Below are 19677 nucleotides of genomic sequence, written 5' to 3'. Positions count from 1 at the left end.
CAGCAATGGCTTCTCTGGTAAAGTGCTTACTATGTTAGCATGAGAAGTTGAACTTAACCCTTAACACTTACAAATGGCACATGCTGGGAATCTGACTTCTGAAGAGGCTGATTCACACTCCCCAGAGCTTCCTGGCCAGACAGCCTTGCCTAATTAGTAATCTCCAAGGTCCCAAAGAGAGACTTTGTTTCAAAAACAGTGGGTGATTCTTGAGGAATGATCATCAAAGCTGACCTCTGTTTTACAATTTTAAAAATTGTTTTGTTTCCACATGTGCCCTTGTGGACATTAGAGCATGTATTGACACATGCCCATGGTACCACAGTATGCATATGGAAATTGGACACAACTCACAGAACCCAGTTCTTTCCTGCCACCATGTGGGCCATGGGCACCAATGTTATTTGACTTGATGGTAGTCTCCTTTTTCTGCTGAGTTATCTTGCTGGTTCTAATTACCCTCCCTTTTTTCCTTTTTCCTATACTATGAATTTACTTTCACTGATTATGGATTATTTTTGTAATTAGAGACGTATATATTATTAACAACTGTGTAACTTTCATTTATAAAAAACATTTCAAAAAGCAATCTCTGGATACCGATTGAGGGTACAGATTGTTTTTCAACTTATTTATGTGGCAGAGGGAGATTTAATAAATAGCAAATGCGTACAAAGCTGTTGTTCCGCGGCTTATCTGGACACAGAGGAGTTACAGCAGTTCAGACAGAGCGAGAGTCTGCTTAGCATGAGGGATACTGCTGCTGTGTAGAAACCATGGTTACAATGAAGTTACCAAACAAAACAAAAGGGGAGGGCGTGCTTGTTCCTACAAATAAATCTAAGATGAAGTGTGGTGTCAGTAGCAGGTTAGAGTTGAGCAATTTTAAACTTTATTCACATAGAAATTGGCTTTAATCGTATAGTAATTTGCTTCAAATATTTGACAGTAAGCACTGTGTGGTGCATTTCAGTAGGATAAATGTGGGCGCCCTCAGTGAGCTTCTTAATTGCCCTAATTTGGAAGAACTACTTTAAGTATTAGAGACTTAGCAGAACAAGCCCTGACCTCAGAATAAATAGCGAAATGAGTGTCACTTAGTATAAAAGTGGACATAAATGGTAGTCAGGGGGGACTGAAGTAAGAGTTAAGTTAGGAGGAGTAGGACTTCATACTCCTAAATGAGCACAGCACAAGGAATGGCAGGCTCCTTGCTCAGGCCAGTGTGCCCTGGTCAAGGGCCAGATCCTGCTGCTGCCCTCCTAACTCCAGAGGGAGCCTGATGTATCACTTTAAACCCCCAGTTCATTTCATAGAGCTTCTCAGTCTCTTTCCATAAGACTTCGGAGAGTTTCCTTATGGTCTTGCTGTAGTGAAGTCATATGACCAGTGTGACCTGGGGATTTCTCTAATCATAAAGTTTCCTTATGGTCTTGCTGTAAGAAAGTCAAATATAGGTGACTCAGCACGACCTAGGGTTTTCTCTAATCATAATTTACTGTCAGATTCTTGTGAGGCCAAGACTCCTTGTTATCTAACCACTGGGATAAGAAAGGTTACTCAAGGAACCGTGATAACTGCTTGTTGCAGTAAAGAATTTAAGAAGGAGCAAGATAGCGCTGCGCTTCTCCCCGCTCCTTGTGACCCGGGGAGGTCACTCCCACGTTAGTTCTGGCACTGTAGGTCCATATGGAACTAATAATAATTTATCTTAGCAGCTCCATGTTGGCCCCTAAGTTTTCTCTGACCCAGGTGGTCCATGACCCTTTCCCGTGTGGCATCTCACCTCGATGCTCCCACTCACAATTCCCTTGGCAGGCTGTTACCACACCAGGTCCATGTGTCCGAATTCCATGGTGGGCTTGGTGCGTCCCACCACTGCACCTTCTCTTAAACTCAGTTAAGTCTCCACATGAAGGAAAACACCACACAGTAGACTCTGATCCAATTGATAGGATATAATTTCCCATCTAGATAGCACAACTCATCCTGTTCAAACCCATCGCTTATAAAATATTCATAACAACCTGTATCTATGCAGAGATGTGCAGAGAAATATTCACATCTTCCTCCATGTTCTTTCAGCTCCTTCCTCTTTTTCTAAAACTTTGTTTCCACCTAGCCTTTCTTCTCGTCCAATGGCAGGCCTCATTTTATCTTGTACCTGCCTTCCTGCATAAAGACATCATCTTACACTTGCTTCCTCGGTGGAAGCAGATATGAGGAGGCAGAGCTGAGGTACTAAAGGGCCATAGTTGTGGTTCAAGAGCCTCAGAGAACTTGGTCAGCTAGCCTGGAGTAAGTAACAGGAAACAACAAACAAATAAGAAACCTTATCCCTCATACCCACACTAACATACATTCTAACACACATGCACACACCATAGAGAATTTTTGCCAGAATTAAATTTTATTTCACATTGGTAGAAATTGTGAAAAACATGACATTTTCCCACATTACAGCACAAGAATTCAATGGAAAATTTCCTACCCTAAATAAAACTTTACTGGTGGAATAAACTGAAGTAAGTTTATGTTCTTCAGAGGAAAGCAAAATAGCAAGTGATTATTTGAAACTGTTTTAAATGCAATTTATCTAGTCCACACAAATGATCCTCATATCAGTTAGCACCTCAGCATGGCCTTGGTCAGTTGAAAAACAGCAAGAAAAGCAAGTTCATAAGTAACCATAATTTTGCAACATATTCAGCTGTTTCTCCCCTCCTCCCCTCTTCCCCATCTCCCCTCCTCTCCTCTTCCCCATCTCCCCTCCTCCCATCCTCCCCTCCCATGCAGCTTCACCCCCTCAGATACTGACCTACAGCCTACTCCATAAGATAGAGTAATTTGTTTCCCCATTGAAACTCTCTTGGAGAAAAATAAATTTTTATTTGTAAGTGCTTATCAATTGGAGATTGCTTCTGGGTTAGGGATGGGGCATGTGTCTACTTTTCCTTTCAGCCCCAGGACCCCAACTAATACAGATCTGTGCTAGCCCTGTGCATTCTTGCCTCGGTCTCTGTGAGTTCATGTGCACTGATAGTATTGATTTAGCAGGCATTATTTTCTTTTTCATTTTTTAATGATTGTTTTTTTTATCTTTATATGTATTGGTGGTTTTTTTTTTAATTTGGTCGGTTGGTTAGTTTTGTTTGTTCCTGTTTGGTTTTGTTCTTATTTGGTTTTGGTTTTCTTTCTTTTTCTGCATGCATGTCTGTATGAGGGTATGAGCTCCACTGGCACCAGAGTCACAGACCTTTGTGAACTGACATGTGGGGATTGACCAGGGTCTCCCAGAGAGCAGCCATCTCTCCAGCCCCAAGGGATGGGTGTTTTCTAGGTGCCCTCCATCCCCTCTGGCTTTTATGCTTTTTCTGTCTCCTCTTTTACAGTGTTCCTGAGCCCCAATAGGAGGGATCTGATGAAGAATGTTCCCAAGTGTCTCACTCTCTGCACAATGTCTGGCTGTGGGTCTCTGTGTTTGTCTCCATCTGCTGAGGGACGAAGCTTCTGTGAGGATGAATGGACTAGGCACTGATCTATGAGCACAGCAGAATGTCAGGAAGACTCATTTTATTGCTACTTTTTTTTTCTAAATAGAACAATAGTATCTGGTTTTGCTCCAGGTTCCTTTGGCTTTCCAATCTCAGGTTCTCGATCACCCAAGCAGTGTCAGGCATGAGCCTCATCATTTGTGTACTTTGTAGACAGGACATTGCAGAGCAAAGGGTTTGTGGCTAGGCTGGTATTTGTAGTTTTTTCCTTTTTTCTTTCTTTCTTTCTTTCTTTCTTTTTCTTTTCTTTTTTTTTTTTTTTTGGTAGTATGCAGAGCATCTTTCTGTGCCAAAGATGTTAGCATGTAGGGGTGAAGGGTCTCCAGGCACCAGCTTGAGTCCTCCATTGTTCAATGAGTTGTGTCCGTGTTATCTTCAGCAATGGGACCTTGCCATCCATTTATGGCAAGTGACCTGTATTCTTGGTTCTCAAAACTTAATAAAGAAAATTAAGTGTGGGACGGGCTTCAAACATTAGTCTGGAGTGTGTGTGTGAAAAGCCATACCTACAGTTTTATAACAATAATTTCTTTGCCTATTTCATTTGACTGCTTAAAATTTTCATCCCTAGACCAACATACTTACCAGGACCAGGCAATACTGAAACTAACACATTTCCAAACTCATCAAAGACTTTTGCAGCCAGTGAGCTATTCTGATCCTGATTTTGTTGGATCTTTTTTTGCAGTTGGCTTATCTCTGCATCCATTGCTTCATATTTCCTTTTAAACCCCTCATTGAGCATTTCTTCTTGGACCTATAAAAAGAAAAATACACTTGGAAATCCATGCCTAATGATGATCGGAGGTTCGCACTTAGAACTCAAGGAGTTAAGGACATATGTTTATCCCTCTACCAAAAAGTGATGTATTTGCCAAGCTTCTGGGTTATGGGAAACTACCTAAAACAGACTGTATTTCCTCTGCACCACTCAGAAGAGTAAGAGATGTAAGACAAGGCCAGACCTGGTCACTGTCCTTCTGAGAAGTTCAGGAGCCCTCAAACCTTACCTTCAGCTTGTGTGCCAGCATTTCCTCATGCTCTCTCAGAATGTCCTTCCTCTCTGCCTCCATCTTCTCATGCAGCTGGGCCATATTTTCCTTGTAGCTCCTCTCTTGAGCCTCCATCACCTGCTGCAGCTCCTTCTGTTTCTGTCTTAATAGCTCCTGCTCCTTCTTAGCCGCCTCCTTCTGAGCCCGCTCAACTGTCCCACAAAGGTTTGAGAGAGGCAAGACACAGAGGTCAGGACTAAGCTCTCCTTTTTTTTGGTTCAGAGACACAGCTGATTTTGAAAAATGCAAGAGAAAAATCTGAATTTCAGCCACCCCACCCCAGAACACATTTTAGAATGATGCCAGAAGATGCCTGTCACAGTCACTAAGTGAGACCGTACTGTCCTCTTAATTTCAGATTAGCAGAGTGAAGGTCTTCCTGTTTACCAGTCAGCAGGCTTAGGAGAAGCATACTGATCACTGTGGGAGCCAAGCCCTCCATGTACCTTGTATAGCCTTCTGGCCATCGGTGAGGGCTTTGTCTGACTGCAGGATGAAATCCTCTATGGGACTCTGTGACTGTAAAAAGCTCTGAAGGACATTATTTGCCTGGCGAAACAAGCAGAAGAAATTGTCAGGTCACAAAAACACATGTCAGAGCTGTCTTCTGAGGTTTGTATGTCTTATATGGCCTCAGCCATTCCATCTACAACTCTTAAATGTGCACACTAGTACTTAATTATATCTTTATTCTGAGGATCAAATTGGTGTGTGTTTTGAGGTTGCAGAGGATATCTGTCATATAATGTAAGGTATTAAAGTTTGGGCATGGTGGCTCATGGCTGTAATCCTAACACTGGGGAGGCTAAGGTTGTAAGATTGCAAATTCAGTGCCAGTCCAGACTGGTTACATCAAGATTCCATCTCAGAACAACACAAAGGGAGCGAAAGCTTTAAAAGAGGGTGTTAAATATGTAAACATTATTTTTGCAACCATAATAATAATAGTAATTGCACTGTTATTTCTGCTCACCTTTTGTGCCAGGATAATTCCTCCCCTGATGTAACCAACTGCCTCTTTATATCTGAGGCAAAATTATCAGTATCTTATGGGTAAGTGTGTCTTTGATCTTCAAATCCTATCTATTTAGTTCAGAGACAATTTCGTTCTTTAATCAATGTATTAAAATTGTTCTACTCCAGTTACAACTCTTTATTTTAAACTACTTTGAGGGAAAGACTAATTTTGGATTTCTTGAGGAAAAGGATAGAGAGATATGGGGGATATGTTGACCATGCCATGTGTGTGTATGTGTGTGTATGTGTGTGTATGTGTATGTGTGTGTGTATGTGTGTGTATGTGTGTGTATGTGTGTGTATGTGTGTGTATGTGTGTGTGTATGTATGTGTATGTGTGTGTATGTGTGTGTGTATGTGTGTGTATGTGTGTGTATGTGTGTGTATGTGTGTGTATGTGTGTGTGTATGTGTGTGTATGTATGTGTATGTGTGTGTATGTGTGTGTATGTGTGTGTATGTGTGTGTATGTGTGTGTATGTGTGTGTGTATGTATGTGTATGTGTGTGTATGTGTGTGTGTATGTGTGTGTATGTGTGTGTATGTGTGTGTATGTGTGTATGTGCGTGTATGTGTGTGTATGTGTGTGTATGTGTGTGCACGTGTGTGAGTGTGCATGTGTGTGTATGTGTGTATGTGCGTGTATGTGTGTGTATGTGTGTGTATGTGTGTGCACGTGTGTGAGTGTGCATGTGTATATGTATAAAAGTTTTTTAATGTAACACAGTACCATGTGCAAATAATAATAAAATACAATAAAAAATTTAAATAAATAAATATGAATACTCCATTCTGGATCTAGAGAAGTGGAAGTGCCTAGGTAGACGTGTTCTTCCATAGCCTCACCAACAGTTCAGCTGAGTTCTGAGGTGGAAAGAGACTTCCTGGTAACCCTAAACCCATCTCCCTGGTGCACACCCCTCATCCCTCACCTTCACTCCCTTCCTGGGCACTCGCTCATAATCCTGCTCAACCTTCTTCCTGGCCTCTAGGTAGAGACTGTGGCCCCCTGGAACAGAGAAAGCTCCGCATGAGATGCTCTCCCTCAGGGACTCTGAGAGCTTGTCTAGTTCAGCTTGACAGTGACTGAGAGATGCTGCCTCGTTCTGTCGCAAGAAATTTTCCTTTTTTTCCTCTATGGTGACCTGCCAAGGGATGGTTGAGATATCAGAAAAGGAAGCTGTTGGAGAACAGATCCAACTGTAATCTTGGGGGAAGTAATAGATTCAGCTATGAAAAGTACAGCGCGAGTTAGAAAACTCTCTTCAGTTCCAAAAAGTCTCTGAGCAACTGTCTAACCCTGGAAATTCCCCACCGTTACCATGGCTGGGATCATCCCCTGTGAAATTACAGGTTCAAATGGCGAACCTTTGGTTCTTTCAGCCACACTGAGATGAAGAAGGGAGGAGGGGGTGGGATGGGGGTTTGTGGAGGAGAAGGCAGTTGAAATGTAAATAAATAAAATAACCAATTTAAAAAAAAAAAACAGTGAAGCTACCACCGACTGAGCAATGGAGCGTGCTGGGCAGGAAGTGTCCTCCAGAGATTCATATAGAGGAAAATGGATCATCGAAAGCAACTTGGCACAGTGACCAGAACTTTGTCTAAGTTCACGAACCCGTCATTCATTCCTCCATGGAGGATATGGGTGCATGCGGATCTGACAACATGTTATGTTGTGTAAATTACAGTCCAGAGGACCCTCTTGAGTTAGGAGACTCCCCACTTGACATCCTGTATCCTCACCTGACAACCTGAGCAGAACCACTAGCCTCCCTGCACCGGACTTACAACCTGCAAAACTGAGCTAACCCGCATGTGCTTTTTTGTGCTGATAGGTTCACTAAAAATTTCTCTGTACCAGTGTAAAACACAGTCAAGTCCATGACTTTTGATCCTGTAGAACCCTGTCACCCACAAGAATGGAAAACGACAAGGTCAAGGTAGAAGCCATTAATCAGCAGTACTCCTGAAGGTGGTTATTAGAAATAAGAGAGGACACCATAGGAAGAACAACATTATCAACCAGCCATACCCCCAGAGCTCCCAGGGTCTAAACCACCAATCGGAGCACACATGGAGTGACCCATGGCTCCAGTTGCACATGTAGTAGCAGAGGGTGGCCTTATCAGGCATCAGTGAGAGGAGAGGCCCTTGGTCCTGTGAGGGCTTGATGCCCCCGAGGAGGAGGATGCCAGGGTGGGGAGGCAGGAGGGAGTGGGTGGGTGGGTGGGTGGGAGAGCACCCTTACAGAGGCAGGGAGAGGGGAGGATCAGATGGGGGATTCCAGAGCAGAAACCGGGAAAGGGGATAACATTTGAAATGTAGATAAAAAAATACCCAAAATAAAAATAAAATAAAAAGAGAGAATACACAGTCGCAGTACCACCAAGTTCTTCTGGAATTGTTGATTCTCGTCCTTGAAGGAGTGCTCCATGAAGACAGCAATGGCTTTCTTCTCACAGACTGCGTGCACATCCAGCAGTTCCTGGAGCGTGTCTGTGGGGAGCCTCACTCTCTGGGCCATCTGCTCACTGTAGTGGTCAGCTGCCTTCTGCACAGCTGCGGCGTTCTCACGTTGGGCCAGGGTTGTCACTGCGTTCTCCAAACAAGGCACCGCTCCACTATTGATAGCATGCACGTAGGTCGTCACAAGAGTCGCCAGTCCTGACCGAGGTACAGAGTTTAAGGCTAAATATCAGCTAGCTTTGGTTAATTTCACATGATTCACATGTTGGCAATGAAGTAGACAGACTACTTAAGCAATGAAAATTTCATGTAGGAGAGCAAAGACCTATTTTGCGGGACCCAGCCTCAGATGAAAGTGATAATCTGTTTTGGGCTTTTATTTGTTTGTTTGTTTGTTTGTTTGTTTTAATTCAAAACTTTTAGGATAATAACAGAGCATTGTGTGAGAGGAACAGCTCTTAGTATGGGCATCATGTGACTGTACAAAGTTATTTTATCGAAGGATATGTGTATATAAAACAATAGTTAATTTGTAGGGGAGTTGGATGTGTGTGCATGGTTGTATGTGTTTGTGTGTATATGTCTGGAAGCCAAATGACAACCTTTGTTGCCTCAGATGCCATTCCTCATTTAAATTTTATATTTCTTATTAATTTATTCTACTACATATTACATCCTAACTGCAGTTTCCACCTCTGCCCCCCACCTCCTCCCCCTTACAGCCCCTCACCTTTTCCCCCTCATGATTCCTCCTCCATTGTCATTCAGAAAAGGAGGCCTCCCAGGGATAGCAACCAAACAGGGTATCAAGTCACAATAAGATTAGGTGCCTCCCCTGGTATTATGGCTGTTTCTGATGCTCTTGTCTGCTTTTAATTTTATATTTTATTGAGGCAGTCTCTCACTGCCTGAAAGTAGACAAGACTGGTCCCCTAAACCTGCCTGCCTCTGCCATCCCCCTGAAAGACCAGAATAAATCCTGACCCCCTAACAGGTAAAGTAGAAGACTGTTAGCAGGTAGCCAAAAATGTAGGATAGCAGGTTCAATGACTCTGTTTCAGGAACTGACTGACCATAAAAACTTAAAAGTTAAATAACACATCATAAACAATCTTGAGAAACCGGATGTTCCCCCTCATGATTCTTCACTGGTAATTTTCACCTTATAGGCAATCTTGAGAAACCAGGTATTTTCCTTACGATTCTTCACTGGTATTTTTAGTATTCTCCAATGACATACTCCCCCCCCCCCACCATTGTGGTTTGTTTCCTTTAAAACCCCCTTCTCCCAGCCACTCGGGGTCAGACTCCTCTACCCCTGCATGGGATATGAGTCTCAACCCCAGTACACTGGCCCATTAGAAAACTTCGTAATTGCAGCAAGGACGGTCTCTTGTGAGTTCTTCGTGGGTCGTGTTATCTTGAGACTTGACTGAGGGTCTCCCCTCTGTGGGGGTCTTTCACCTGCACCTCCATTCCTGGTATGTACCACCACCCTCGATTTTGAAGGTAGAATCTGGGGGTTGAACTCATGTTTCTGAGCTAAGTACTCTACTGACTGAGCCACCATCCTAGCCAAAAATACTGATTTTTTTAAAAATCTCCAACTCACAGTAAACTTTTAGCAACCTTAATCTCTTACCTACTTTAGAACTGTCTTTTCTAGCCAGACCAAAAAAAAAAAAAAAACCCTCAGCGTCCTTTACATTACTTCAAACTCAGGTATCTCCCTTCTTTAACTTCAGTCTTGCTTCTTTGATCATGAGCATTTAACATGTATTAGATTTCAGTAAAGCCCCATGTAGAGAGACAATATTTTTCTTAAAACTTTTGTCCTTCTTAGAAGAAATTTTTCTGAGTAGCATGAACAGCTGTTTCTTTGTTCACATAAAATACTAACATATAATCAACATTTTATAATACACTGTTTTAAAGTAAAGAGATATTAACTGGGGCAAGGGTGACTCACGATTTCCATTGACAATGATTCCATCTTTCAAGGTCTTGGCCTTTGCATTGGAGAAGATATAAGAACAGAATATTCTTGATTGCACTTGAAAATTGGGATCCAACTGGTCCTCTGGCATTTCTTCAACATGGACTAAGAGTTCTTTTTCTTTTGTAGGTCGATCAAAGACAAAGCACTTCCGTCTTGGAAAGAAGTGCCGAATGCACTCCCTAGGCATGTTAGAATTTTGGGCTTTGCGACTCATGCCTATAAAAATACATATAAATAAAATTTGTTCCTTGAAAGTACAGTCTTCAGGCTAGGGGCCCAGTGTTTTCCTTTCTAGAGAGCTTGTGATCACAACTGTTCTTTCACTTCTCCATCTGTTGTAATGTTCCCACATGACTGCTCTTCATGTGAGCATCTAATGGCACTGGTTCTCAACCCATAGGTCACAACCACTTTGTAGGTCAAATGGCCCTTTCACAGAGGTCATTGAAAATCATTAGAAAACACAGAAATTTACATTATGACTCACAACAGTAACATATTTACAGTTATAAAATAAAAATAAAAGAATTTTATGGTTGGGGGCAACCACAACATGAGGTACTATATTAAAAGGTTGTAATGGTAGGAAGGTTGAGAACCACTAAGCTAAGACAAGGGTAAATCCAGTTCTGCTTAAAGTTAAAGAGCAATGAGGTAATGTTGACAATTAAGAGGACTCTTGGGATGAGGGCAACTAAGTGTTGGTCTTCCTAGTACGTCAAAACAACAAATGAACAAAACAAAGAAAGAACATTAAAAGCAATAAGGGGAAAACATAAAGTAACATATAAAGACAGAACTATTAGAATAACACCAGACATCTCAACAGAGACTGTGAAAGCTAGAAGATCCTGAGCAGATGTCATACAGACCCTAAGAGAGCACAAATGCCAGCCCAGGCTACTATATTCAGCCACACTCTCAGTTAACATATATGGAGTAACCAAGATTTTTCCAGAACAAAACCAAATTTACACAATATCTTTCCACAAATCCAGCCCTACAAAAAAACAATTGATGGAAAACTCAAATGCAAGAGAAAAATTACACCCTAGAAAAAGCAAGAAAATAATCTTTTTTCAACTAACTCAAAAGAAGACAGTCACACAAACATAATTTCACCTCTAACAAAAAATAACAGGTAACAACAATCATTGTTCCCTAATATCTCTCAATATCAATGGACTCAATTCCCCAATAAAAAGACATAAACTAATACATAATATATATACTAATACTTAAAAATAATCTAACATATTGCTGCATTCAGGAAACACACCTCAGTGACAAAGTGACAAAGACAAGCATTACCTCAGAGTTAAAGGCTGGAAAACAATTTTCCAAGCAAATGGGCCCAAGAAACAAGCTGAAGTAGCCATTATAATATTGAACAGAATTGACTTTCAACCAAAAGTTATCAAAAAAGATAAGGAAGGTCACTTTACATTCATCAAAGGAAAAACCACCAAGATTAAATCTCAATTCTATGCTCCAAATGCAAAAGCATGTAAATTCATAAAAGAATATTACTAAAGCTCAAACAACACATTGCAGAATAGTAGTGGGAGACTTCAACATCTCACTCTTATCAAGAACAGATCAGAGAAACAGAAACTAAACAGAGACAGTGAAACTAACAGAAGTTATAAACCAAATGGATCTAATAGATATCTATAGAACATTTCATCTGAAAAACAAAACAACAGAAAGCCCACATACACATGGAAGCAGAACAATGCTCTACTCAATGATAACTTGGTCAAGGAAGAAATAAAGAAAGAAATAAAGACTTTCTAGAATTTAAAAAATCAAGACACAACACACCCAAACTTATGGGACACAATGAAAGCAGTGCTAAGAGGAAAACTCATAGCTCTCAGTGTCTCCAAAAAAACAAAACAAAACAAAAAAAAAAAAAAAAAAAAAAAAAAAAAAAAAAAACAAAACAAAGGACTGAAGAGAGCATACACTAACAGCTTGACAGCATACCTTAAAGCTCTAGAACAAAAAGAAGTAAACACACCCAAAGGGAGTAAACAGCAGGAAACAATCAAACTCAGGGCTGAAATCAACCAAGTAGCAACAAAACTTATGGGACACAATGAAAGCAGTGCTAAGAGGAAAACTCATAGCTCTCAGTGAAAGACCCATCCCATTCTCATAGATTGGCAGGATTAATATAGAAAAAATGTCCGTCTTACTAAAAGCAATCTAAAAGTTCAATGCAATCACCATCAAAATTCTAACTTAATTTTTTACAAACATAGAAACAGCAATTTGCTAATTAATTTGGAATAACAAAAAAACCAGAATAGCTCAACTATTCTCAGCAATAAAAGAACTTCTGGGGTAATCACCATCCCTAACCACAAGCTGTATTACAGAGCAATAGTGATAAAAATCTGTATGGTATTGGTACAGAGACAGGAAGGTGAATCAATGGAATAGAATTGAAGACCCAGAAATGAACTCACACATCTATGGTCACTTGATCTTTGACAAAGAAGCTATAACCATCCAGTGGAAAAAAGACAGCATTTTCAACAAATGGTGCTGATCCAATTGGTGATCAGCATGTAGAAGAATGCAAATCAATCCATTCTTAATCGCCCTGTTCAAAGCTCAACTCAAAGTGGATCAAGCACCTCTACATAATGCCAGATATATTCAAATGAATAGAAGAGAATGTGGGGAAGAGCCTCAAACACATGGGCACTGGCTAAGTTTTCCTGAAAAGAACACCAATGGTTTATGCTCTAAAATCAAGAATTGACAAATGGAAGCTCATAAAATTGCAAAGCTTCTATAGGGCAAAGGCCACTGTCATTAGGACAAACAGCAACCAGCAGAATGGGAAAGGATTTTTGCCAATCCTACATCTGATAGAGAGCTAGTAATCAATATATAGAAAGAACAACTCAAGAACTTAGACTCAGGAGAATCAAATAACCGTATTAAAAATCAGGGTAAAGAGCTAAAAAGAGAATTCTCAACTGAGGAATATACATTAGCTGAGAAACACCAAAAGAGACGTTCAACATCCTTAGTCATCAAGGAAATGCAAATCAAAAGAAGCCTGAGATTCCACCTCACACCAGTCAGAATGGCTAAGATCAAAAGCTTAGGTGACTGCAGATGTGGAAAAAGAGGAACACTCCTTCATTGTTGGTGGAATTGCAATCTGGTACAAACACTCTGGGATTAGTCTGGAGATTTCTCAGAAAAGTGGACATAGTAGACTACCTGAGAACCCAGCTATACCACTCCTGAGCATATATATCCAAAAGATGCTCCAACATTATAACAAGGGCACTTGCTCCACTATGTTTATAGTAGCCTTATATATAATAGCCAGAAATTAGAAAGAACCCAGATGTCCTTCAACAGAGGAATGGATATAGAAAATGTGGCATATTTACACAATGGAGTATTACACATCTATTAAAAACAATGACTTCATGAAATTTTTACCAAGATATAATTCACAGACCACAGAAAGCTCAAGAAGAAGGAAGGCAAAAGTGTAGATGCTTCAGTCCTTTTCAGATGATGGAACAAAAATATCCACTGGAGGAAATACTGAGACAAAGTTTGAAGCAAAGGTTAAAGCAAAGGTCATTCATAGACTGTTCCACCTGGAGATCCAGCCCATTTACAGCCACCAAACCCTGACAATATTGCTGATGTCAAGAAGTATATTCAGAGCAACCTCTCAGAGTGTGGTGCACCTAGACATTAAATCATTAATAATTCAAGAGCTAAGAATATAACTTTGTGGCAATTTTTGGTATTCAAAAATCATTATGTTTAATCTATACACACCAAGAAAACTTTGACAGTTTCCATGTTACGTTCTGTTCTACATGTACTTTATGCTTATGGTAACTAGTATGACAAGACAGGAGCCTGATATAGCTGTCCCCTGAGAGGCTCTGCCAAATCATGACAAACACAGAGACAGATGCTCACAGCCAACCATTGAACTCAGAACTGGGTCCCCAATGGAGGAGTTAGATAAAGGATTGAAGGAGCTGAAGGGGTTTGCAACCCCCTAAGAACAATGATACCAACCAACCAAAGCTCCGAGTGATTAAACCACTATCCAAACAGTGCACCTGGACAGATCCATGCCTCTTGCTGCATATATATCAGAGGATGGCCTTGTTGAGCTTCAGTGGGAAGAAAAGCCCTCGGTCCTGCCAAGGCTTGATGCCCCAGTGTTGGGGAATGTCAGGACTGGAGGTGGAAGTCTGGGGAGCATCTTCATAGAAGCGGGAGGTGTGGGTATGGAATAGGGGCTTTATGAAGATGAAACAGGCAACACAGATAACATTTGAAATGTAAATAAAATATATCCAATAAAAGTAAAATGAAAGAAAAAGGAATGTATTACCATCCAAATTTCCTTATCCATTGGCTTAAGGCCGTCTGTCCACCATTTGTGTCTCACTGTTTTCTTTGCCCTTAAACTCCAGCAGCTGAAGATTTTTCAAGATAATAACCATGGATAATGTTCAGCAATTGCTTTTCAGCTATTATCAGTTTATTGTTAGCTTAGAGCTTATGTCAGTATCAAGTCAACATTCATGACAAGTTCTGAATGAGATAGCTAGGGCCCTTACCACCCAAGCTAGGCTTTGATACCTGGAATCAGCTTCAGCGCATTTTCTAGGTACTCGTCTGCTGTGATAACACGTCCCTCTAACTTCAGCTCCAGAACGAAATCTCGAACAGTCCAGATAAATTCTGGAAAAAAACTCACGAACTCATTAGAGTCATCCACCTCTTCAGACTGTGAAGTCGATTTTGCCCTGATCAGCTCTGTTAGTTCCGTGACATAGCTTGGAACTTAGCTAAGGAATTAAAGTCACCACTGTCCCCCTTCCCAATGTATTTCTTACAAATCCACTTTACAAGCACCCTCTTCATCCCATATACTGGTCTTAGTCAGGGTCTGTGCTCCTATACAAAACATCATGGCCAAGAAGCCAGTTGGAAGGAAAAGGTTTATTCAGCTTACACTTCCATGTTGCTGTTCATCACCAAAGGAAGTCAGGACTGGAACTCACACAGGGTAGGAGGCAGGAGCTGATGCAGAGGCCATGAAGAGGTGTTGTTACTAAGTTGCTTCCTTTGGCTTGCTCAGCTTGGTTTCTTATAGTACCTAGGACTACCAGCCCAGTGATGGCACCACCCACAATGGGCCCCCCACCCTTGGTCACTAATTGAGAAAACACCTTACAGCTGAATCTCATGGAGGAAATTCCTCAAGGGAGGCTCCTTTCTCTGTGATAACTTGAGTATGTGTCAAGTTCACACACATACACTCGAGCACACACACACATACACACACACACACACACAAACTGCCCAGTACAATACCCTTTCCCTAAATCTTAAGAACTGAGTGATATATGCAGTATGCTAGGTTGTCACTATCTTGAGTCAACAAAATATGATGGGTCGGTCCCCAAAAGGATACTGCAGCTGCTCCAGGGCCTGGTGGTTGATGGTGCCCATGCTGTTGTAGACAAAGGTGCTGCTCAGAAGGACGGCCAGGGCAAAGATCCATGAGTCATTTTTAGGGTCACCCTACAGTGTACATAAGGACAAAGGGCTTCAGACTCCAACCTCCACTCCTTTATTCATTTATTTGCTGGCTAAGCAGAAACACAGCAGAATAATAGGATGAAGAATAAGAAATTCATATTTTCTTTTCAATATGAAACAGACCCTTGCCAGTTTCCACAGCTGAGATCAATGATGCTGTCACGATCGGAAAAATGTTTGCTATAATGCTTAAATACAAGGAAATATATGCACAATATGAACACTCCATTAACACCTTGTTAACGGTTTATTGATTATACCATATTAGAGACAGGAATATTTACTGAAATTCAACTACTATTCACAGAACATCTGCAAAACATCATGTACTACCTTGAGCTGTGTGCATGCAAATTTTCATATAACAATAAGAATGAACACAAAGTCCTGTACATATAGAAATACAACCATAATGATCATCTGTGCCAAAAGTAGATGAAATTCTAATAAAAAATTATTAATTTTAATAAGTGGCAAGAAGGGCTATAGTTGAGGCAGTAAGTCAAGATTCGAGGTGAGATTGGTGTCTCTCTTTTGTTCATGTGCATAATATGGAATCTGGGTTTATTAGATGTGATGTAACAGGCAGAAAATTTTTTATATTCTGAGGGCATTTTTTTTCAAATGCCCATTTTAATATCCCTAAAATTACTGAATTCAGATCAATAGATGCATAGCTTAGGTCAGACACTAACTTGCTTGCACAAGAATTCATCTTGGTTTAATATAGGGTGGATTTTTGGGACTTGTAGTATATAGTGTGAAACCCTGGAATTCAGCTTCTCAATAAATATTTACTGAACTGTATTATTCATACAAGTATCAAGATAAGACTCTCCTCCATCACAACAAAGTGGTTGAGTTTATCAAGAAGTACCTTCACCAAGGGAAGCTGCTTATTCTCCTTATCAATAACTTGGCTTCAATTCTTGCAACCAGCACAGACAGGTAGACTAAAGCAACAGCCAAATAGTCCACAGAGAACTTACCTTCTCCACATCACCTAAGCCCTCTGTGTCCAAAAGCACGAGTGTGAATTTGGGCTTGCTGGGGTGAGGCACACACCACATCCAGATGCCCTTAGTTTCAGACCTAATTGTGGCACCCAGATTGAAGCCTGTAAGAGAGAATACAAGAGCAGCATGGATTTGCATGAGTCCTTAGAACAGAGGGGGCAGAGAGAGGTTCCTGCCATAATAGCGCTGAGCTTATTCAGGGCCAAGGTATTAGGAGGGAACAAGTAACTGCATGGTCTATAAAGGAAGAAGAAAATAGTGGGGCCAGGACAAAGAGATCAATAAGAAGAAAACAAAATAATCTGGTTTTTAAAAGACTTGAGTGCACATTTTACAAAGCAAGACATACAAACTGTAAGACTGGTAGAGCTGTTCCCCCTTGTCTATAAGCTAGTGGCTCCGAGTCAAATTCACCGTAGAAGCAAAACTTAAAATCAGACACAATTTTTGTAAAGGACAGCAGAATATTCTATTTCTATCAATAAACATATGAACTACACAGACATTTAAAAAGCAGTATGATGTCATCACAAAATACTATACATACGCATGCAATCTAAAGATTCATTTCTGATTATGTCATACAAATAAAAGTTTATGCAAAAAAATGTGGCAACACAAGCTTATGTGTGAAAGCCTTGTCCTCCAAAATTAGTTCAGGAAATAAATCAATGCTTACCACAATAAAAAATGTTATTTTCATAATGACATGCTATAAAATTAAAAATAAGAATTTAATAATACTTATGGCAAACTGGATTAATCTTATAAATCTGTTGATCCAGTGACATCAGGACATTTCCAATACAGATTTTCTGATACATTAAAATATACATATATGTTTTATATAAATATTTGTATATATGTATACTCCTTAAGAAATTTAATAGTGGTCAAAGTGAACTGATTTTTATAGATACATCCTTAGATTTTTTTAACTGCTTTTGTAAATCAGTGGGGGAAGTTTCATGAAGATGAGGAGCTTTGGAAGAGTGTAAGATGAACTGAGACAGCATTTGAATGTTCACAGAGCTTAACATTTTGACCTGGTCAGTATAGAAATAAGAAATATTTCTCTCTTCCCTCCTTCTCTCCCTCCCCCTCTCACTCTCCTGTTCTCTCTCCTCCCTCCCTCTTTTCTCCTGTTCTTTCTCTTCCATCCCGCCTCCTGTTTTCTCTCCTCCCTTCCTCCCTCCATTTCTCTCTACTTTCCTTCCCCCTCCTACCTCCTCTCCCTCTCCTTCTGTTATCTCTTTTTCATCTCTCCCTTCTCCTGTTTGCTCTCCTTCTTCCATCTCTCCCTCAATCTCTCTCATTCCTCCTTCTCTCTTTCTCTCTCTTCCCTCCTCCTGTTTTCTCTCCTCCCTCTCTCCTTCCATCTCTCTCTACCCTCCCTCTCCTCCCACCTCCTCTTCCTCTCCTTCTGTTATCTCTCCTTCTTCTTCTTCTCCTCTCCTTTTTCTCTCCTCCCTATCTCCCTCCCCTTCCCCTCTCTCCTGTTCTCTCTCCTCTTTCCCTCCCTTTCTTTCTCTTTCTCCTTCTGTCCCTCCTTATCTCCCACCTCCTCTCCATCTCTTCTGTTTTCTCTCTTTCCTCTTTTCTCCCTTCCTTTCTCTCTTTTTCTCATCTTTCTCCCTCCCCTCCTCTCTCCTTCTGCTCTCCCTCCTTCATTCCTTCTTTGTTGTCTCACAGAAAGCAGATCCTCCTCCCTTTTCTTGCTTCCTTCCATCTTCCGTATTTTAATAAACAAACACAATGGATTAGATTTGCATTGACTCCATGGTAAGCAAGACTAGAGAAGGAGGAAGTGTGATGGGGATTGACCTGGGCAAGAAAGAATGGTCACTTCGCATTGCCAATGATTCCAAGTGGCCTCTGTCCTTCTTTCTGTGGGTAGCACTCACCATGGTTCTGTCCCGCCAAGCGGTTCATCAGGTAGGATTTCCCTGTACGGTACAGTCCCACGATGGCCACCACCACCACAGGCTGGGTGATCCTCTCAAGAATGTTTACTGCTTCGGGGTTCACCCTCAGTTCTTCATTCTCATTTTCCACCAGACAGATGGGAGCCTCCATTCTGGCACCAGATGCCATGGTAACCTACAAACCCCAAAAAGCCTTCTCAGTTGAATATGAGATCTCCAAGCCACCTCTAGTGACATGCCAGTGTATTTGTGCACTGTGTGTACCAATTTAGAATTACTTTTCTTTGTTGCTGTTGGGTTTGTATGACCACATTACAGGAGTCTCTCTGGAATAAGCATTTTCAAAGCAGCAGGAGTAGAAGAGGGGAGATGGATTCACCAGTTACCCAAAGCCAGGAGAGCCACTGAAGGCGTCTGTCCAGAGTACAGTTTCCAGTTTCATCTTATAATCTAAGACAACAAGGTGAGCAGGCAAGCAAAGGTTGTTTTGTTGTTTGGTTTTTTGTTTCATTTTTCCAAAAGAATACATGGCAGTCAAGTTTTTGCTTTACAAAAGATATGTATTTATTACTTTTGACGGGTGCAAGCTTTTTTGGGGGGGGATGGGGAGGTTACGACTTCCAGCTATTTCTCTAGGTTGCTCTGTACTGGGGAGCAAAGGGAAGTCATACTTGACAACACGCAGAACCTAGAGCAGTGCTGTGAGCAAATCTAACTATTGACAATTTTCACCTTATTCCACTTCAACAAGGCCTCATGTAGCTCAGGCTAACATCAAGCTTTCTAAATAGATACGCTGCCCTTGAACACCCAGTCCTGCCACAGAGTCTCCTGATCTACTGGGGTTACATGAAGGCATTATCACACTTGGCTTTCCCATTGTGATTTTCAGGGGTTACCCTTTACATTGTAGGGGGGATTGTTTTCTCTTATTTAAGATATATTTATTTTATGTGAGTGTATGGTAGCTGTTTTCAGACACACCAGAAGAGGACTACCTGATCCCATTACAGATGGTTGTGAGCCACCATGTGGT

General features: G+C 41.0%; 1 protein-coding gene across 1 annotated transcript; it reads right to left on the bottom strand.

Moving 5' to 3' along the window:
* Window positions 1–3980: 3980 nt before the first annotated feature.
* On the bottom strand, window positions 3981–18810 carry LOC308419696 (guanylate-binding protein 7-like; the record flags this gene model as incomplete). The annotated part of the gene is made up of 9 exons (XM_080915462.1): window positions 3981–4311; window positions 4565–4758; window positions 5053–5155; window positions 8009–8289; window positions 10061–10306; window positions 14735–14931; window positions 15573–15682; window positions 16690–16817; window positions 18621–18810. 9 exons carry the CDS (start codon window positions 18808–18810, stop codon window positions 4090–4092), a joined length of 1671 nt encoding a protein of 556 aa, XP_080771588.1. The 3' UTR covers window positions 3981–4089.
* Window positions 18811–19677: the final 867 nt, after the last annotated feature.

This window comes from Micromys minutus (genome assembly GCF_963924665.1).
Source record: "Micromys minutus genome assembly, chromosome: 4".
NCBI lineage: Eukaryota > Metazoa > Chordata > Mammalia > Rodentia > Muridae > Micromys > Micromys minutus.
Note: the sequence above shows the minus strand (reverse complement) of the source record. Positions and strands in the feature narration are given on the sequence as shown.